The 22,714-nt window shown below is 41.5% G+C and overlaps 1 protein-coding gene and 1 non-coding gene across 5 annotated transcripts in view; one reads left to right on the forward strand and one right to left on the reverse strand.

Annotated features, from left to right (window-relative positions):
- Positions 1 to 22,714, forward strand: part of Astn2 (astrotactin 2) — a 1,041,512-nt gene that overhangs the window by 639,936 nt on the left and 378,862 nt on the right. For all 4 annotated transcript variants that reach the window (XM_026782391.1, XM_013348224.2, XM_026782390.1 and 1 more), the window contains one exon: positions 10,782 to 10,948. In XM_026782391.1, coding sequence (XP_026638192.1) covers positions 10,782 to 10,948 — 167 coding nt within the window. The remainder of the gene's footprint in view (positions 1 to 10,781; positions 10,949 to 22,714) is intronic.
- LOC113456673 lies at positions 13,695 to 13,879 on the reverse strand. Its single transcript, XR_003377435.1, has one exon. It is a non-coding gene; the product is annotated as a U11 spliceosomal RNA (small nuclear RNA).

A 22,714-nucleotide genomic window follows, 5' to 3' on the forward strand; every position in this document is an offset into this window, starting at 1 on the left:
TTCGGGAGAGACAGACCCTCATTTGGTGCCACAAAGAAACCTCAGGATTCGGGAGAGACAGACCCTCATTTGGTGCCACAAAGAAAGCTCAGGATTCGGGAGAGACAGACCCCCATTTGCTGCCACAAAGAAAACTCTCAGCTTTATTTACTTTGCAAACATTCAGACCCCAAGAGAGGCTGTTTTGTTTTGTTGTCTTGTAAGTCGGTTTTTCCTTCTGCTGAGAACAGCTGGCCCACCTTCTAGACATGGGGGTGGGGTGGCAGAACAGCTCATTACAAATTTTGCACTCGGAGCAATTTGCATTTCATAATTAATGAACATTAAAATGCATAATTACAAACAGAAACAAATTGCTGGGTGATGATGAAAAATTGGGCTGGGAAGCATCAAGAGCAGGCACAGGGAACAGAAGAAGAGGCTGGGGGAGGGGGATTTGAGTAGGACCAGCTGATGGTGGGGCTTGCTGTCTTCCTCTAGAACTGAGATGGATTAAAGCTCAAGGAGACCGTGTTCCTGAATCTTCTTATGGGTGCTCCCCGGAAATGGAGCAGAGTGGATCCCAGCTGAGCTGAGTTAGACTCCATCTCTCTCGGCTACTCACGCTGTAGTGCTGGAGAGAGGGTCACCCTCTAAGTGGTGACTCACTGCTGCGAGGACTCGTCCCCCTCTCCATGCCCATCCCCACTCTGCCTCTCTGAGAGCCTGCTTCTCAGGGCTTCTTTTGTGAGCTCTAAGAAAATGCTTAGAGATAACTGAATTCACTGACTTGGGTAATTTCTTCAAAGGAGCAAATAGAATCCCTGGGTTCCTGCACTGACAACACTCCCGAAACCCTCCAGGTAGACTTAGAACAAACACTGATACCTTTCAGGGCTGAAGTCATGGGTCAGCAGCCAACTTTCCCCTTTTGAAGTGTAAAGTACTATACAGTAAATATTTCAGACTTGGTAAGTCATGTGGTCCTTTATTTTTATCTCTTGTTCTTCTTTTTCTGAAAAAAAAAAATGTTAAAGTCATTCTTAGCTTTGGGCTGTGCAAAAACAGCCTGTGGGGAAATAGACATATTTTCTCTATTTTTCTCTTGTTAACTACAACTAACATCCCTAGACACTATACACACACACACACTGTCTCCCTTTCTTTCTCTCTCTCTTTCTCTCTCAGAGGTGGAGAGAAAGTTATCATTTGTGGACATTGGTATTCAGGATAAAGGAAAGAAAAGGGAGTGTCCAGAATTTTCTCTTTGCAGCTCAGAAATGCAATAGTCACGTTAGAGAAAAAAAATAGAAGCCCAAGGCATCCACATCAAGGTAACTCTGGTCAGTTTCTAGGATGGTACCGGCTGAGCAAGGCTGCGAATTGTTAAATAATAACGGGTCTGCTCTCAAAACCACAGGGAAAAATGTGGATTTGCCTTGCTTCCATGCCAGCAAATGTTGAGTAAAGCGTCAGAACTTGAATTTTCATCAGGTAATGAGCACCCTCCTCCTGTCCTACTCACTGTCTGCAGGGACGACTCCTGAAGAGGCGGAACTTCCACTAACACACAGCCCTGGAGCAGTCCTTCCTGGCTTGCTGTCACAGGTGGACTAGGAGAAACTAAGGCTGTGCATCAATGACCAGGAGGCCCAGGCCCACTAGTGTGGAATCAGAGAGGCCAAGTAAGGAGCAACATCTAGGCTTAATTCCTCCTGTCTTGGAAGGACCAGTGTTCCGGAAGTACTATCTCCCAGAGTCACAAGGAGGAGCCTTATCTCTTAGATGTCAATGGAGGCTGATGGAGAACATGTGCTAACTCTTTGTTAGAAAAAGTCTTCCTGGCTGAAGCAGCATCAGAGGAAACAGGTCAAACAGAGGGTGTTGTGATGACAAAGAGCTCCCAGTGGAAGCCTGGGCATTTCAGCATCAAGTTACTGCGTTTCGATTTTAGATATAGTTTACTTCTCCTGTTTTACAGCTGAACAAGTCTGAACACCCATATATTTAAAAGGCTGGGCAAGCGCTAAACGGTATCTATACAAACATGTTAATATAAAAACATCAGTCATTTTTATATTTTAACAAGACGGATAAATGGAAATGAAATTAGACCTTATTAATGAAAGCAACATCATTTTAATGACAGTAGAGTTTTCCTGAGAAACCATAAATGCCATAAGGAAAAAGATGCAATTTTTGTGTTTTATTTTGAGACAAGGTCTTTCTAGGTATCCCTGACTGGCCTGGAACTCACATGTAGACCAGGCTGGTCCAGAACTCACAGATATATGCCTGCTTCTGCCTCCCAAGTGCTGACACCAAAGTGCAATTCTTTTAGTGACTGAACGATGAAAAATTTAAAGTTCAGTGAGCACATTCCCTACGAATCCAAGAGAAATCAAAACATCCTCAGCTACAGGGAAAAGAGAGATTGTGTCCTGCAAACTGTCTGGGAGGGAATGGTTGAGGACGTTGTCTCAACAGAAAGGAAGTGGTAAACAAGGGGATTCAGGGAAGCATACCTGAAATTCCAACCCTGAGAAGTCAGATTAGGCTACAGGAAACATTGTCTTAAAAAAAAAATCCCATCTACTAATTAATGAAAGAAAGAAAAGAAATGATGGCAGGAGGACATTTGAACACTGAGAAGGAAGGAAGAGAATAACATACAGGTAGACACACAGACATTCTTTCCCTTTCTTTAAAACTGTGCTTGGCTTGATGATTGAAATGAAAACTGACGGCACTGTCTGATTGGTTTTCGACGTATTTAAAGGAATGATGAAGAAATTTCATTGCATTGGGAGAAGAGCAATGGACATAAAACATAATGAGAAAAAAAGCATTACTTCTTCTAGGGAAACAAATGATGACGCCAGTCAACTCTGCCAAGTTATGTAAACCGAAAGCACTGCAACTCTAAAATTATACAAGGAAATGTAAAAAACAAAAACAGAGAAATCCAAATGAAGCTCTGAACAACCCATAGGCAAGAGAGAAAAAAAGGGAAATGAAAGAGAACAGAAAGCAGACCATCTCATGGCAATAATGTATCAGTTGACATATTAAATCTAAGGCACCTGAGTACACAGATTTCAAGATGAGAATTGACAGGGGAGTTGAAAACAGTTTCAGTTATATGCTACCTATTTGAAATGCATTTAACATCTACGTGGAGGTAGAAGCTTAAGAGAGAAAGAGAGAGAGAGACCTGAACTATGTAACTAAAACAAGAGGAGTGACTATATTGACATTAGATATAAAAAAAAACAACTTATTAGAAATTACCAGGGAAGAATATAATATACAAATAATGGAATCTTCACAACTAAGACATAATCACCATAAGTGTTTAGACACCAAACAACAAAGAAAATTGAACAAATCAAAAGAATGATAAGGAAAAAGAGACAAATCCACAATTATATTTGATTTCTTCACTATTCCTCCTTCAACACTGGCAGAACAACAGACAATTAGCAGAATTATAAGAAGAACCAAGCAACACTCTCTTGAAGGATATAGATAACTGTAAAATAATACTGTGCCACAAAATGAAATTTAAATATGTTCTGGTGCCTACAAAATACATGGTAAGCTAGAACATATATTCTTGGCCAGGAAAAAGTTCTTAATAGGTTTAAAGAACTTACATATACAAATTATGTTTTCCAGACATAGTAGAAGCAAGCTGGAAATGATTAACAGAGTATATCTTTCCAGTCAAGTTGCTGGAACAAACACCACAGATCTGGTAACTTTATTAACAGATATTTATACTTGGCAGCTCTGAAGACCAGAATTGTGAAACCAATACGGAACTGATCCGCTACATAGGAACGGACAGTCACCCGACTTCCTTTATTCCCTGTATCTTCATGTTTGAAAGACAGAGAACTGTAATTTCACTTCCTTATCAGGACACTAACAGCACATATGACAGCACTGTCCCCATGATCTAATGAAACGAATACCAAAATAAGAGATAAGATTTCAGCAGATGAGTTCTGTGGGGAAGGTTGAGCCCACTGCAGAGGTGGTCCAAACATCACTGCGTACTTGGAAACAACGTACTTCTAAGTGCCCCAGGGACCAAAGAGGAAGTCTTAGGTGTTTCATGACATAAATGTGAAAAGCCTCCCAAAGGCACGAGTGCCAACACTTGGTTCCTAGCTTACAGTGCTCTGTGGGAGACAGAGACCAGGGTTGTGGTGGTAGAACGTTTTCTTGGGGTAGTCTAGCTTGAGGAACTAGGTCAGTGTAGGGTCTGAACATCAACTTTCAACCTGGTTGTCAGTCCTTTCTTCACTGTCCACATGAACAATCTCCTCTTCCTCATTCTCCCCATGGCACGAAACACTGACAAACAGAAAATTTTCTCTTTAGTTGTTTGGCTTAGTCACAGAGATACAAAAAGGAACAGAAAGAGAAAATCAGTGTCTCAGAAGTGGGGTTGTTGCTACAATTGAACCTTACTGAGGTCTTAAGCCTTTGAACTGATGAAGACAGGGCTGAACAGGTGAGTCCGGCAGAAAGGGATTCAGAAGACCAAAATGCCAACAGTAAACACCACGCATGCGATTTTCGATGAGCCAGTGACTCCAGTGGGAACTGGGTGCTGTATTCTGTCCAAAAATGTGTTTACATTTTGTCTGTCTTGATATTTTTATGATAGGCTAAAGTGAGAGGGTAGTTAATTTGGCAGAGTAAATACCAAAATGTCCAAAGCTACGGTGTGCATTTTGTTTACCAATTTTATCCAGGTTTATAGTAAGTATAAAGAGCTGAAGGTTTAGCAGATAGACTTGGAAACTTTAGTTTGGTCAGAAAAATCCACGCAAAGTTGGATTTGAAGGAAGACATGCTTTCTGAAGAGATCTGCAATATTGAAAGGCAGACATTGGCATGCAAACAACAGGCCACTGTGCAATCTGTTTTCTCTGAAGCATCACCCGAGTGATGCCTGTTATGCAACATAGTGCCAGACAGATATCCTAGCCATTAAGACCAGAAAAAATACAAGAAAGGTGGACAGAAGGCTGTAGTGCTCTTATTTATAAATCATACATTTATTGACTAATACTTAAAGTTCTTTAAAAAAGTTCTAAGCATGAATAAGATTCTATTTTAATAAGTGTGTGTGTGTATGTTTGTGTGTGCATGTGTATATGTGTCTGTGTGTGTGCGTGTGTGAGTGTATGTGCATGTGTGTGTCTGTGTGATTGTATGTGCGTGTGTGTGCATGTGGGTGTCTCTGTGTGTGCATGTGTGAGTGTATGTGCATGTGTGTGTCTGTGTGATTGTATGTGCGTGTGTGTGCATGTGGGTGTCTCTGTGTGTGCATGTGTGTGTGTACATGTGTGTGTGTGTCTGTTTGTGTATAGACAGTGAATGAATAAGAATGGATGCCGGAAGAAGGCACTGAATCCCCTGGAGCTGGAGTTGCAGGCAGTTGTGAAGCACCTACTGTGAGCTCCGGTCACTGGGCTCTGGTCCTCTGAAAGGGCAGCACCAAGCCTCCTAACTGCTAATCCATCAGTCTCTCCAAGCCCTCAGTTGGCCTCTTTTACTATTACTTATATATTGCAATGAACTTAGAGACAATGAAATAAAAATATGCAGTATCACTTATGATTTGTAAAACATAAACAATAATTTGCCTAAATGTGTATGGGACATGTATATTAAAATGTAAATGCTAATGAAAGGAATAGAAGAAAATCTAAAGAATTGTGAAAACATGATATAGTCATGAATTGGAAAACACACATAGTAAAGACGCCTATATTTGCCAAACTGATGCAAAACTTTCAGATAAATAACCCAAGCCACTTTTCAAATAGAATGTTTATTTACATGTATGTTGTTAATTCGTGTTTCGTTCACCCCATCCTTCTTAAACCGTTATCACATGACACTGCTGTTAAAGAAGTAAGTGACTTCCCCACGTAATCATTTTACTTATTTAGTTTTTCTTTATCCATGCTCTGAGTTCAAACACTGTGAAAGCAGGAGCTTCGCTTTCTCATGTATTACTTTGTAACTAGCAACTAGAGCACTTGCTCAGCCTTGCTTCAATATCACTTGTTCAGTAAGTATCTGCTAAGTGACCCAGTGAAGGATTTGAGCAATAGGAAAGGAGAAGAAAGTCACCTAGGCTTTCTAATTCAGTTTTCTATGGGGATAGAGGGTAGATGTACTTATCATTTTATAACTTATCTGTCTACAGCTTTTCCTCTTTTTTTTTGTCCATATCTTTTTTATTTGTTGAGTGCTTATTATATGCCAGACCCAAAGCCAGACCCAAAAACCCTGGTATGTTTTCTCACAGTTTACAGAAATGCCATCAACAGTGGCCTTATTATTTCTATTTACAGGTGAGTCCCTGAGGCACAGTGAGATGCAGCAGACTTCTTATATATCTAAAATGGAGTGTGCGGTCAGAGAGCCCACAGATGAGGCTAGGGAGACCGAATTCCTTAGCTGAGAGTCTGGCTGGGATGTGTCTGTGTAGGCAGAGACTGATCTTTCTTTTCTGGCTGCCCAGACCTGAATAATCACACAGAAACTGTATTAATTACAACTCTGTTTGGCCAGTCACTCAGGCATATTTCTAGGTAGCTCTTACATCTTGAATTAACCAATTTCTATTAACCTATGTACTTCCACTAGGATGTGGCTTACCAGCGCCAGCATGTTACTCTTTTGGCACCTACATCATGACTTCTTGAATCTTACTACTCTCTCTGTATATGTCTGTTTGGATTTCCTGCCTTGCTTTGCTCTGCTAAGCCTTTGGCCAAAAGAGCTTTATTCATTAACTAATGGAAATAAAACATATTCACAGCACACAGAGGGGAATCCTACATCATGTCTGTCTGGGATGTGCGTCCATTTTCCAAACCTTAGTTGTAGAGTAACGTGCTGAGATCAGCTGAGGACCAGTCTTACTTTATCCAATATGTCTCTCAGCTTTTCATTATTGAGAAAAATACTCCCAAGAAACAACTTAAAAGAGGAAATGTTTATTACGGGTCATGGTATCAGAGGATGCAGTCCAGGATCAGCTGTGTAGAAGGAACAGCAGACTGCATTCCTGCTGCCAGGCTCCCAGCTGCCTGGCTAGCTTATACCCCAACATAACAACACACAAATTGTAATCTTTTAAACACTGCCTGGCCCATTAGTTCTAGCTTCTTATTGGCTAACTCTCACATCTTGATTAACCCATTTCTAATAATCTGTATAGCACCACAAGGTGGTAGCTTACCGGGAAAGATTCTAGCCTACATCCGTCTCGGGTAGAAGAATCATGGTGTCTGACTCACTTCCCTTCTTCCCAGCATTCTGTTCTGTCTACTCTGCCTATTTAAGCTGCTATCCTATCAAAACCCAAGGCAGTTTGATTATTAACCAATGGAAATAACACAGGTGACCCTCCTACATCACAGCTGTCTCCATGGCTTCTGACTGCGGTCCTGTAGAACATTATGATAAAAGGGCATGGTGAGGAAAAGCTGTTTACCACAGCAGCCAGGGAGCTGAGAGAGTGAAGGAAAAGGGCAGAACAGAGACACAACCTTCAGAGGTGTGCCTCAGTAGTCTACTTCCTCTGGTTAAGTCCAGTTTTCCACAATATCCCCACTTCTAAATACAATATTCAAATTTTGGATGCATAAGTGGTTTAAACCAATGATTTGATCACTGCCATCATGATCAAATCCTTTCTTAGAAATATCCATAAAGACATATATGGCTTTGCTAATCTCAATATAATTAAGTTTGCAATCAAGATTAACTTCCACACCCAAAATTCATTTAAGAGCTACAGAGTTGAAAACAGCAGGAAGCCCTGCCCTTTCCCATACTGATTGTGTAACCTCTTCACTTTCCTCATCTGAAATGGAAACAGTGACAGTATCCATCTATGTCTCCTCTGGTTACTGTAGGGAATTACAGGCTGGGTGACTGAAAACAACACCTTGCATTCTCTAACTCTTTTGTAAGACAACAGTCTCAACTCAAGAGATAGATAGATAGATAGATATTCAACTAATAGATAGGTGCTGCTCCCACTGGAGGCCCCAGGAGAGGATTTCTGCATTTCTTCTTCCGGCTCCTGGTGGCCCCAACAGTTCTGACTCATGGCCACATTGCATCCCTCTGTGTCTTCACCTGCACATTGACTTCTCCTCTGTGGGTATAGATACGCACAGTTTCATACATATGTACAGTGTATCTATCAGAAACAGCCCTAATTTTCTTTCCATTTCCTCAGAACCTCCCCACACAACCCCCTCCCGCCTCATGTTCTCTTCTACTTTTTCAATAACATGCTGAGACTAATTAGCGCTTCCCACATGTACGTGGGTAACTGACTAGTGGTCACACACCTGAAGAAAAATGAACCCTCCTTTCCAAACAACCTTCAATTACCAATAGCCTTCTCAGCTAGCGGTGAACTTCTTGCCCATCAATACTGGAATGCTGGCTGATCTTAAGCCAGGTTGTATGCAGATAATCACTGCTCTGTTGAGTTCGTAAGTCATGGCATCTAGAAGTCAGCATCTCACAGCACTGGGCCCCATCCTCCACTTTTGTTCTAGAATTCTATCACCTCTTCTGTGATACTCCTTGAGTTTGAGGGATGGGTGTGATATAGCTGTCTACTTAGGGCCAAACACACAACACACACTTGTTCTCAGTCCTCTGATCAGCTACAAGTCTTCCCACTGCTTCCTGTTGTGAGTGCAATTTCTCTGTGCATCTTCTTATTTCTAAGGCATTTGTGGTGACATTTAGATTACCCTGTAAAATCCAAAATAATCACAAGAGCTTTTTCTTAATTGCACCTACAAAGTCTTTACCATGGATGGTAACATTCACAGTTTCTGGGGTTTGTGGTAGACACATATCTTCAAGATCCATTGTCAGTTCCTTTTTGTGTGTTTTTTTTTGTAAGGACTAAAGATATAAGAATGAGTAACTTGGTGAAGAAAACATACACACATGTACACACACACAAACAAAACAAACAAACTGGAACATCCATTGAAAGAACAAAAGAAATGGGAGTCAGGAAGGAGTGGAAAGAACTTTGACAAATGCCTTATGCCATGTATCTCATGTTATTTTGAGGAGAAAACTCAGCACTTGTTTCTGAATATTACTAGGTGGGCAGAACTCAGTCCCCAGGAGAGCAACTGGTCTGGATCAACCACACCATCAGTACCCTTCTGCTGGATTGTTGATGTTCAGAAACAGGCCAGGCCTCTCCTGAGCTTGTATTAATATGTACAGCACCTCACTCACATGCAAAATTGATTTTTCTTTGTAAGCACAAAATGCAGCAGTTTGATAAGTCTTTCTGCGCTTGACAAAGGCCATTTATAACCTAGTTTCTCCATCACCCTTGCTGGCACCAGCTCAAACGTCCCCAAGAACTCTCTTGTGCATTTGTAATTACAAATCATACTGAGGAAAATGTAATTTCCAGGAGAGATGACCTCCTTTTTTATTGTGGTGGTTTTTAGAAATTAATGTGGATGTGTGTGTTGTTATTCCTATAATTTTAGGATGGTGAGGAGGTGTCTGTAGAGCTGTCAGGCAAGGCAAGGAGGGGTATTTTAATCAGCGATGTCTATAGATAGACAAAGAGGCTGGGTATTTTCTTAGTGGAAATGACAGCAAGGTAACTGATGTGAAAACTTGGTATCTTGTTCAGAAGGCAAGGGCATTGGGATTACTTCTCCCTCAGTGGATTTGGAGATGAGCTTAGCTCATTGAATAATGGGAATTAATAGGCAGATGAACTTCAACACAAGATTTCCCATTTACAGAGATCCAAAGCAACAAGACACATAGAAAAATATAATACAGCCGAGGTCCTAAGAAGGTGGGAACCGCTGGGGTTTGCTTAGGGATTGAGAGTTCCATGCAAGGATGTGTACATGGCTGATGGAGGACTTGCAGTATGTAGTGGTCTATCATTGTCTATCATTAGTTTTAGGAAAATCCAAGCATTTGAAGACTCACTTATTCACAGATGCTGAGGCATGGTGCTGTTTAGGAAAACCATTTCAGTGAGCACATAGAAGACAGTGCAGAGAAGCCACACTGGTTAGGAGTCTCTCAGGCTGTTGTGAGCATACAAGTTGCTCACTTAGGGCTCCGGGGACAAGGATGCAAAAGAGATGAAGCTAATATAGAAAGGTACTACACATTTTTGAGTATTAATTGTGGGACAGAATCTAAAATGAGGTGTGCTTTCATGCTTATGCTTCATATTAAAGCTTCACATCTAATCTGCAGTTACACTGTGCCCCTTTTACACAACACTGAAACTCAGAGAGGGTAGTACCTCACCTAAGGTCACACAGCAAGAGCAACTGGAATTTAAAATCATATTACTGCTTTGTTTGCTTTTTTAAATATACCTAGAAGCCTTTTTAGGTGACTGTCATAACAAGAGACCTGGCTCAGGCAATAATTATAAATGGTACTAGCACTGTTGACATTAGTGAGATTTAGAGAATGTTTCCATGGAATCTGTGTCCTCAGTATCTTGACAATATTATGCTCGTTTGGTATCACAATTCAGTGAAGAATTGTGAAGAAGATGACCGTGAGAGCCCTATTTACTGCCAGGTAAGAAGGTTATAGAAGTAAAGAATGTTATCCCAGGCAATACTGTTCTCAATGGGTCAAATAAGAGTCTGGTCCCCATCTGTGTCTGAGGTGAAAGATGGAACCTGTCATCTCCTGAACCATAACCACCCTGTTGTCTTCTCCCTAAACAGTGTCCTGAAGAACTGAAACCCATGAAGGATGGCTCAGGATGCTATGATCACTCCAAGGGCATTGATTGCTCCGATGGCTTTAACGGAGGGTGTGAGCAACTTTGCCTGCAGCAGACACTGCCTTTGCCCTACGATGCCACCTCCAGTACCATCTTTATGTTCTGTGGGTAAGTCTCCAACTCCACGGTCCAGGAACTCCCTTATCACTGGAGGGGATCTGGAAACAAATGCTCAGGAAACGCTGCCTGAGCAGGCTAGGGCTGACCTGCCGGGACATGGCCTTTTTCTTCTTTTGATTCATACAATGTTGGGTGTGTAAAAAAAATAAAGAGTGAGAAAACTAACAGTGAATGAGGAGTACATACACTCATGTCTAAGCCTCTTTCTAAGGCACAGATGTTGTCCCATTCCGGCCTGTGTCCCTGACCTTTCTCTTGACTTTCTTACAGTCCTGTCAACGTACATAGAGGCAGAGTCAGGGATGCTGAAGGTGTATATATAAGTACACACATTGGCTCTGCCAGGTTGCAAACTATGGAACTCAGCAGTTTGGCCTGTCCTGGCCCTATGTCCATCTAGGCGGGACAACTGCTGGGGAGTGGCACAAGTTAAACAAATCACAGACGAAGAGCTTCTACACAGCTTCTGGCTCCTGGAAAGTTCAAGCCCAGGTGCTTTTGCTACTACTTCTATTTTTTCATTTTTCCTTTGTTATTGTTTGGAGAAGGTTTGGCATTGAACCCAGGACTTGCTCTGCCACTGAACTACATCCCCAACCGAACAAAATGAGTTTAGAACTCAACATAAGAAATGAAGAGGAGAAAAAAAGAAGAAGAAAAAAATGAAGAGAAGACATTCAGGTTCCCTTTTCCATGGCCTCTGTTCTCTCTCTAGGCTGCAGTGTACCTACCTGGGAAAGATGCTATTCTCACACCCAGGGTGAACGATGTTTCTTCCGAGTGGCCGTATGACTACACTTGAGCTGCAACCTTGCCTAGAGTGGTGCTTGCTCCTCAGTAACCTCTCAAGAAAATAGCAGCCGTTTTGTTTTTCTTCTCTGCTTTGTGTTCCCTCTCTGATTTGCCATCCTTGGCCTTGGTGTCACCCAAAGAGTACTGTGATTCCTGTAAGAAGTACACCAGACTCTCATTAGCAAGCAAAGCAACGCATTATGCTCAGCCACCTTTACAGTCCTGTGCCTCACAGACAGAAGGTGGGAGCAGGCAGGGCTTTAATCCCAGTTTACTAGAAAATTAATTTAGCTTTCATGGTTCTAGGACAGAGTTACATACTTATTTCAGGGTCCCCTTTCCTGCTCTGATCTAACTCGGGGCTGCCAGTGCCTTCAAGCAGGTGTTGAAGCAGCTCGCTGGAGGCCGTAGATATGCATTGATAAAATAAATAAGAAATAAATTAGCGTACGCAGACCTGAATTTATGGCAGTCTCTCCTCAGCTTAAGTGACTGCCAGGCAGTGTTGAGTAAATTATGCATGGATTCAGATCTGTGGGCTTGCATACGGAATCAGCTGTGTTCTTATCATTGTTATTTTCCTCTCAATGCACTTTGTGGGAGGGTGTTCTGCAGAAAATAACAACAGTCACAGCGGCAGCCAGGGGAGTAATGGATTTTGACTTCAGAAACCAGCACTGCCTTCTACCCAGTGTGCACTGCGGGGCGCCTTGGATTCAATAGACAGATTCCCAGGACCACCTCTGTCCTTTAGGCGGTAGCCTTCCAGGACTCCCATGCCTCCGTCTGTAATGCTGATGTTTCCTGTCTCAGTAGAAAGATGGTTGTGGGAAGTCCGAAGCAGTGCTTGTCTTACTGTCCTGCTAAGCAACACATTCGAAGTCATAGCATTGGTAATGTAGCTTGTGGCCTCCTTCCTAGGTGGCCTTTGGTGGATGAGACCTCATTCTTCCCCTCTATAACATAAGCAGAGCAGTCTCTCTGTGTGTGGTTGCATAGGGGATGATGCGTTGTCTACACCGCTGAAAAAGTCTCCGAGCTACATGCTGAGTGGGGCACTGTAACTACACCACATGGTCTGATGACCTCTGCTCACCGCTTCCTGGTGACATGATGCCCTCAGCTTCACTCTGCTGGTCTGTGAAACTGGACTTAGTGACCTTTCGTGCCATGAAATTTCTGTAAAAGTGTTAAACGAGATTGGATTAAAGCATGGGCAAGCTGTTAGAGCCCCTTCACTGTTGGTAAACAGGACAAAAGGAAACGGAATACAGGCTTTCTAAAACCAACTGTAGTTTCCACAGCTTTGGGAATTGTCTATTAAAGATGCAAATGAGAAGCTACCCACACTTGTTAGAAGCACTGTAAACAATGAAGGCTATTAGCAGGTGCTTGTGAGAGACTTGGCTGGGAGAGAAGTAAGACCTGTTGAACTAAGCAGGGTAAACAGAACAGACCCTCCTTTGCTCAACTCGGCATAAAGCTCTATGACCTTTCTAAGGCTGAAACAGTCGGCTTGCAGCCGGGTTGGTACCAGCAGCACTGCTTAGGTGTCTCAGTGACTGCTCGGTTACTGTTCCTGACGACTCTGCAGAAAGGAGAAGTTATGATTTCTACTTTACTGACTAGAAAGCCACGCACAGGGTGCCCGGGCTCAGTGACCAGCCCCAGGTCACGTAGCTGGTGATTGGTAGGCATAGGGATTCCAACCTAGACTGTGGTTCCAGTCTCAGGCAAGACAGATCTGCTATCGGTTGCCAGCCCTGAATATAACCAGTCATGTGATCTTGGAGAAGGGACTCAATGTCTTTGAGTCTCTGCTCTTTAATGTAGGACCAGAAGTGACTGTACACAATTGTGGGGAATTAAGAAAAATTACGCAAGAAGGGAGTCTGGCCCCTGGGATGAAGGACTCAGCAAGCTGTCTAATTAGTTTAATAGGTAGAAAGCTGTAGCATTTAAGTAGTCTTTGACTGGATTTTTGTTTGTTTGTTTGTTTGTTTTTGGTACCAATGATCATCAGCTGTCCAGGTAACAAAAATTAGGCTTTTGAAATCTCTTGAAGTCGATTCTGCATGCAGAGCAAACAAGTCCCCTACCTGTGCCACCACGACAGCAGCCCTTTTCTAATGACTGAATTTTATATCGTGCTTCCTGCTCTGCATCCAGCATTCAAAACAGCGTCAGCACACAGTGGACACGCAACTTACAATTATTTTTAAAGTTCTGGATGTAAATCAACATAAGGCATTGCTCCTCTGACTTTTTCAGTTAACATTTCCCATACGTCCCTCTTTCTTTGCTGCACCTACTGTGCTAACCTCTACAGTTCTGATGCTGTTCTCTCTGCAACCCCACTTCTCCCTGCACCAAGATCATCACATTTATACCCCTGGTCCTTTAGCCTGGTCATCTCTTTGTCACCTTATAGTCTTGTTTTTGGTTTGTTCGCTTGTTTGTTTGTTGAGAGAGAGAGGGTTTCTCTGTGGAACTCACTCTGTAGATGAGGCTGGCCTCGAACTCAGAGATCCACTTACCTCTGTCTCCTGAGTGCTGGGATTAAAGACATGCACCACCACCACCTACTTTCTATTTTTAAGGCAAGCAACATCTTCTTCAGCAAGTTCTCCTAAACGTCATAGAATTCATGAATGAGATATACTGTTACCTCAGCACTGGGTAATAATATCAAAGCTTTCAAATAAAGACTACTTAAATTATGTCTCAGTTTTCTGAAAGATCGCCAGAAACAATCTACCTCAAGAACCAGGAGCACCACTTTTGGGTATATAACTAAAGGAAACTCATTCATACTACAGGACATGTGCTTAACTCTGTTCATAGCAGCATTATTTGTAATAGCTGGAACCTGGAAATAACCTAAATGCCAATCAACTGAAGAACGGATAAGGAAAATGTGGTATATTTATACAAGGGAGTACTATTCCGTAGTAAAAATACTGACATCTTGGAATTTGCAGGCAAATGGATGGATCTAGGAAAAAAACATATTGAGTGAGGTAACTCAGACCAAGAAAGACAAATATAATATGTACTCACTACATGTAGCTTTTAGATATAAAACAAAAAAAAAAACAAAACAGCCTACAATTCACAACTGCAGAGAACCTGGACAACAGAGAACCCTAAGAGATACATACATGGATCTGAATAGGAAGGAGAAAAAGACAAGATCTTCTGAGTAAATTGGGAGCATGGGGTCACAGGAGAGGGTAGAAGGAAAGGGGGAGGAAAGGAGGGGAGTGGAGAAAAATGTATAGTGCAATGGAAAAGAAAAAATTATGACTCCGTATTTACCAAGTGGGATCAGAGAACATATAGATCTTTTCTCCTTGTCATTCTTGTGTTTTTGTGTCTAATATATTATATACATGCATATAATTATGGAGACTGGCATACAGAATGAAGCACTCAATAAACTATATGGTTAATAATCTAAACTTTTTTCATTTCTACCCATTGTCTGGTAAAGGAGAGGAATACTTTCGTTTGCCTGTAATTTGGGGAGAGGAGTGAAGTAGGATCCCATGAAGCCCAAGCTGGCTTTGGGCTAACTATGTAGCCAGAGAAAACCTTAAATTCCAGCTCTTCCATATTTCCACCTCCCAAGCTTTGGATGACTGGCGTGCACTACCATGCGTACCATTTGAGGCAAACCTAATTTTACTCATGATACCTGGACATAGTTTACAGCCTGGATCTCTGGTTAACTGCCCGGATTGCCTGTCTCTTGCCAGAACAACACATCTTGTCACAGTTTCCTATCTAGGAAACCCCTCCTGTATTCCTGACTTACGTGTTTTAGTTGTATCATAAAACTATGGACCCTTTGAGAAAAGGAGCTATTTCTTAGCCACCTGAGTGCCCGTCTAAGTCACTGTTCTGTTGCTGTGAAGAGGCACCATGGCCAAGGCAACTCTTATAAAAGAAAGTGTTTAACTGGGGGCTTCTGTACAGTGTCAGAAGTTTGGTCCAGTATCAACATGGCAGAGAACATGGCAGCAGACAGGCTTGGTGCTGGAGAAGTAGCTGAGAGCTGCATCCTGATCCATAAGCAGGGGGGAGGGGGGCATGGGTATAAAGTCTATCCCAAGGGCACACCAGCTAGAGCAAGGTTCTACCTCCTAAACCTTCTCAAGCAGTATGGGCATATGGGAGTCACTCTCATTCCAACCCCTGCGGTATCAGCACTACTCTTTTCTAAGGCTTGACTCAAGGGCTTCCTTGTGTCCTCTCTGTGTTTGGGATTTTATTAGATGCTAACAATGTAGTGAAGCACTGATCACAAGTTCTTGCCCACCAAGAACAAGTAGAATACTGAGCGCAGGTTGTTGAGTCCTCACTTGGTCCTGATGGATGGGAATAGAGCAGAGGCCAGGTAACCATTGTGGCTGGCAGAAGCTTTGGGGTAGGTCCAATGACTCCAATTGGACTCTAATCTGAAACATTTAGATTGAATCTTATACATGGGGAGGCACTGCCTTCTGTGAAGACCCCAGCAAGTTGCCTAGCAACTGCATTTATGTGCTATGTTTGTGTGGATGTGTTTACAATGTCTACCACACACATTTCCAAGAGAACTTAATTATATCCACATAAATCTGATACAACTTTTGTAAGTTGCTAATATAAAGATAGAGTTAAGCAGGAGTATGTCTAAGGAATGGAAGGGGAGGAGAGAAAATAGTGTTGGGAGTCTGACAGCAGAAAATCACTCAACAGAACAAATTTAGCTTTGTGCTCCTTGGCAATGGAAGTAAACAGTTTAAAAACACATGAAAACAATACAGGCGATTATATAGTTATCTTTTCCTGAGAAAAAGATTCTGCTGTTTGTTTTTTTTAATCTGCTTTGGGGGTGTGTAATTTCTTGGTGTTATTAACTGAGACGTTTACCCACTTGTTCCCTTGTAAATAGTGGTGAGAGTTTCTTCAACAGCTTTGGAGCTTCCATATTTCTCGGGGTGGCTAGAAAGAAAATCAAGGCTCACAGCCACATAAACTACTTTTCAGTGGAAAATTTAGACTAGAACTATCCTAAGTATGTCTCAACTCCAACTTTAATAAAAATATATTTATGGTATGAGCACTTGTGGCTCCACTAGAGGACCCAGGTTTGTTTTTCAGCATCTACATGGTATCTTGTGGCCATTTGTAACTCCAGTTCCAGGGGATCTGGTGTCTTTGTCTGACCTCTGTGACATCAGGCACATGTGTTTCTTAAAATCATACATGCAGACAAAACACTCAGACAGATGAGATAAATTGATCTTAGAAATTTGTTTAAAAGAAAGTGTATTTACACACCTGGGCTCTGAAGCACGCCATCCTCAGATCATCTTAATTGTCCTTTGGGTTGAATGTTCTGTTGACAAGATTTGGAGAGGGAGAGGAGACAAACGCATGTGAGTACTATCTGCAGCTAATGGGAATTCCTGATTTTCATTCCCCAAACTAATGTCTGTGCTGGATTTAGACAATACTGAACTAGGGACTAGAGACACATGATATGATTGTGAGCATTGTAGAGTCATCCACTCAAGCCCTTGTTTTGTGACACTTTCTGCCCAATGGGCTAGAACAGACCTCTCTCCCTTTGCATCTGAGCTGGAAGAAGTAAATGCTATCTCTAACCATATTGGACACTCTGCTAGAGCTTTGACCCAAAACTAAACAGGAAGCAACTACAGAGAACAGAAGTTTATTATGGCTCTACGTTAAAGGGAACACAATCCATCCTTAGTGAGAAGTTTTGGTGGCAGGAGCTTGAGGCAGCTGGTCACATTGGTTCTCTGGATGCAGATAATGAACAGAAAAAGGAGGGAGTGGCGCAGGCTATTGAAGGTTCCAGACCCTTCCCAAACAGCACCTCCAGCAAGAGACTAAATGTTTAATACATGAGCTCACAGGGGACATTTTACATTCAAATCACAGCACTGAGTTAACACTGGATGCCTACATGCTAGAGGGGAATTTCTAGTATTGGGATGAAACCTAGGGTCTCAGCAAGTTAGACAACTGAGATATATCTGAATATCTGATGCCAAATTCTTATCAAATATTACAGCATTGTGCTGTTCATTAAACATTTTCAAATTATCAGCACATTGAGGGAAAGACATAAAGTCTTCTAATGGGTTTTGAAAGGCACTTTCTTATAGGCTATGGGAAATGCTGGTTCTGAAAAGTGGTCCAAGGTTTACAAAACATGAAACAGCTGAGTGTGAGGTTCATTGAGGAAAGTCTGTCCTTCAGGTTTCTCATGTATCTGTGGACAGTGCTATGATGAGTTCTACTGCAGAGAAATGTATGTACATTAAAATGCATGCATTTCCAAATTAATGCTTTACTAATGATTTTGACAGAGTTGAAGTGTTATTCTTTTCCTTCCTAGTGTGAAATGCTAGTGTTTCTTATACTTGTAGAGAGGAAATTATACTATTTAATTAGCCTTGAGCATCCAGTGGAAGCTGTCATCCTTCCCTTCCTCCTTTCTCCCTTTCACTCAGTCCCCTTCCATTTCTCTTCTTTTTTCTCTTTCCCCTGCTCCTCCTTTTTCTTTGATTTCTTTCATCTTTTCCCAAATATACTTGAGTACATTACTTCCAAAATGATTTTTTTCTCAACAAACTTACCTTTTTCTTTAAGTAAAACATTAGGACCAAGACTATATGAAAAAAAAAAAAACCATTACAGGTCTTCATTTTGGTTAACAATGGGCCAATTCTGAGATTCCCAATTAAGAGAGGCTCCTGTAATGCTAACTAGTGGGAATGATGCTGTTGAGGTCCATGGCTACTGGCTGAGTGAGTGAAACCGAGCCTGTTCCTATGTTACCATGGTCATCAGATTCTGAGTTCATCCCTATATTGGTCCCAGACTCTGGCCATGGCTACTGACCCTGCTGAGTGAGCGAAAGCAAGCCTGTTCCTGTGTTACCATGGTCATCAGATTCTGAGTTCATCCTATATTGGTCCAAGTCTCTGGTGTGCATTTTTTTCCATTGCGTTTAGCCTTAACTTCTTTTATTTTCAATCTTTCTATAAGTATTTTATTCCCTTCTTTATTTTAAGAAATATTTTCTAGTATTTCAGTAAATAATTTTATTAGCCCCATAAACCAATGAGAAATGATGGAATAAACAATCCAAAAATCATAAAAACAAAAGTAAAAAGTATGTGTTTTGAAAATTTGACCTTTTTCTGTAGGTTTCTGGGTTTTTTTTTTTCCTTGAAAACCCAAGATGATTAGAGATGGCATTTTGTGCTAAGATGTAAGAACACTGGATTTGGATTGAGATGACAAGTGTCAGGGTCCTCGTTTTCCCAGGTAGTCATGTGACCTTGGTCAAAGAAGTCAGGTATCCCAAGCCTCAAATTTTTACTGGCAATGCAAGAATGAAAGTGCTCACATGTCCACATTACTATGAAGGTTAAATAAGCAAGCAGGCCATTGACCAGACACAGAGACAGTTTCATGGGGCTCCATACAAATCCCTATGCGCTCTCTGACATCTCAGATGTGACAAGCATATTAAAGGAAGTGCAGGCATCGCTTTCAGTTAGAATGCCCACTCTGTGCCCGTGCCTATTTCATGTTTTGCATTTGGCATATGCATAAATATATAATTTCATGCAGATCTTGGCTGTTTTCCTGTGAGCCCACGCTCTTTCAAATGTCTGTAAGAAAAGCCTCCCCGACAACAGAATGTTCTGAAGAAGCTGTATAATTATGTGGCATCATACAGAAATAAGATTTAAAAAGCAAACAGCAGCTAAACAGACCTTCCCATAAATCTTTCTATGTGCTAAGGTGCCCTGAGGGAGAGTCTTGTTCACATTTCACAACTCACAGGATCATTTGCTTTAGTGAATCTGGTTTTTTGCCCTGTGTCTATAAGGGTCTTGCGGAGATTACCCCAGGCTGTTTTGTTTTCTCTTTCTCTTCTTCCTGTCTTGCTGAACCATAATCCTTTTCCGCCCCGAAGCAAAAGATAAGTCCCTGTAATGTGAAGTTTTGATGCTAAAATTGTGCACATAGACTCATATCCACATATAATCAGGCAGAGCTTCAGGTACGACACCCTGGGTCCAACTCCTCACATGTGTTGAATAGCCCCTCTGCTCTCTAATCCTTGGTTTCTTCCTTGGGCAGTGGGAGCAGGGCAGTACTCCTCTATGAGAGTGAAGCTCCCACTGGTGGGTGTGCAGTGAGTCCCCACAAACCCAGTGACTAAGAACAATGCAAGCTTATTACCCACACAGCCCGAGCTGTCAGAATTCCTCAATCTAGGCACTAGCAGCGATGGTTACATTTTGGAGACTTTAGAGTAATCTTCCTCCCATATTTTCCAGCTGCTAGGAGCTAATACTCCCTTTGTAGCTATCTCCTAAGGACTTATCTTATTTGACTACAGTGTGGCTTATTTGAACTCAGGAACTTTGAGGTTTCAATCTGTAAATACTTATTTACTCCATTGGGTATGTCACCCACGGCACAGAATATGATAGGCAAGTGAATGTGACAGAGACACAGGTCGCTTACTTGATGATAGTAGGGAAGCAAAAACAGAAAGAAGGGCTAGGATCTCAGTATCTCACCCAAGCGGCATAACTTTCATTCCCACTAGTCCTTACCTCGCAGTGGTTTCACAACCCCTAATAGAGTCACTGACTGGTTAACCACTGGTTCAATACATCTATCATAGGCTGTAAGTAGCAAGTCAGGTAATCTATATAATGTGCTCTTGTGGATACAGGACTGAGCTTTCCATAAGTAGATTGCATATGTGCAATGCACTTATGTTGCTTATATAGTATATATATTAGTTACATATATAACAATATAAATTGTACATATCATCCATTCCTAATGAACAGCGCATAAAAAGTTCCTAATTTTATATTTTGACAAACAAGGGGAAAGGAATGAAGAGTCAATTGCAGCTTTAGAAAACCTGGATCTAGAGAGGAGCTAGAAGCTAGGATTTACAATCCCTAGAAAGCATAACTGGCCTAGTATAGGCAAATGACAATACTCATGACAAGTACAATGGGTGATACACTATTTGCTGTTATGTGCAAAGTGCCATATTATACTGTCTCTAAGGTATCTCTAATTCTCACATCAGCCCCCTGAGGGTTGCAGTTATCCTCATTTAATAGACTATGACACTGAACCCAGAAAAGTTAATAGACATGATCAGGTCATATAGATAGTCATAACACAGCCTCTATTTGAACTCAGGAGCAATTAGCTCCAAAATCAGAACTTGATACCTGTGTATCCCTTAAGTAAACCACTGTGAAATTTCAATGAACTTTCCAAAGTACATTATGCATGCTACCTTCTCAGACTGGGATCTTATACTATTATGAATCAACAATGAAAAGAAAACAGATCAATTTGGAAATTTAAGAAAAATAACAAAACAAAAGCACCATGTCTTTGGGGATGTGGTAATGTCTCAGTGGAGGGTCTTAATTTAGATGTCCAAACCTGCATACATCCTGACACAGTATTGCCTTTCTGTATTCCTCCTACCCTTACAGTAAGGCAAGAAAGAGAATCTCAGAAGCTCAAGGGTTAGTTAGCCTGGTATATACAATGGCCAACAATAACAGACCTTCTCTCAAGCATGATGGAAGGTACAGATCAACACCTGAGGTTGAGGTTGCGCTCTCTCTCTCTCTCTCTCTCTCTCTCTCTTTTGCTCTCTCTCTCTTTTGCTCCTTTTGCTCTCTCTCTCTCTCTCTCTCTCTCTCTCTCTCTCTCTCTGTGTGTGTGTGTGTGTGTGTGTGTGTGTGTGTGTGTGTGTGTGTGTGTGATAGGTACAGAAGAGGGGAGAGAATAAAAACCTATCGTCTAAGTACCACCTGGACATAAAAAGTTGGTCAAACTGAAATGATCCTCCTTAGAATAAAGAGGGTTGCATGTTAGACTTGGCTAGGAGACAAAGCTGCAGTCAGAAACTCTGTGGAATTTGCTAAGGAGCCAGAAAGACTGAAAATAAACAAACAAAGCACCTGACTCAAGAATCAGAAGGAAAAAAACTGCAAAATAAAGCAGCAGAAAAGAATAGACACAAAAGAATAAGCAAATAAAAAAGAACAAGGAATAGACATAGCAATAGAACGTAGAAAGCGTGTTCAAAGGGGCAGGTATCACAAATAAATACATTAGAAATGAACAAATAGGGAACAAAGCACAGAATTGTAGTCACACAAAAGGTAAAAGTTTTAATGAGAATATGGTGTATAGTTAGAGTACCACACATGGAAGTCTTGATAAAATGTATTATATCATTAGAAAACAAAAATTCCAAGTTGGCATCATGAATATGTAGAAAATTCAAACAGGCAGAAACGAGAGATTTAAATATGTATAACTTAAACAAAAAGAACAATTTCCCAGCTTTTGCTATAACCCTGACTCTCAAGCATGTGGCCAAACACCTAGGCAAAGCTGGTAGACATATTAGAACTAATTAGTTTGATTGTACCAAAGTCAAGCCCCCAAAGTTAGTAATAGCTTTTCTGGAACTACAATGATGAGAAAGTGTAGGTGAAAAGCGATCATATTCCTCTTCCTAGCTGGTGGTGCTGTCAGTTTGACAAAAGCTGGAATCATCTGGTAAGAAGGGGCTTTTGCTAAGAGATCGCCTCCATCTGATTGACCTGGGACCAAGTCTGGGGGGCATTTTCTTGTTTTTTGCTTAATGAAGAAGAGCCTATTCCACTGTAGTGATGCCATCTCTGTGCAAGTGGTCCTGTAGAGTGTGAGAAAACTTGCTGAGCAAGGCACTGGGAGCAAGCAGTATCATTCCTTCCATGGCACTTGCTTTAGTTCTTGCCTCTAAATTCTTGCCTTGAGTTTACTCCCTGACTTCCCTTGGTGGTCGAGTATGACCAAAGTTGTAAGCTTAAATAAACCCTTTCTTCC

This window comes from Microtus ochrogaster, chromosome 10 (assembly GCF_000317375.1).
Source record: "Microtus ochrogaster isolate Prairie Vole_2 chromosome 10, MicOch1.0, whole genome shotgun sequence".
Classification (NCBI taxonomy): Eukaryota; Metazoa; Chordata; class Mammalia; order Rodentia; family Cricetidae; genus Microtus; species Microtus ochrogaster.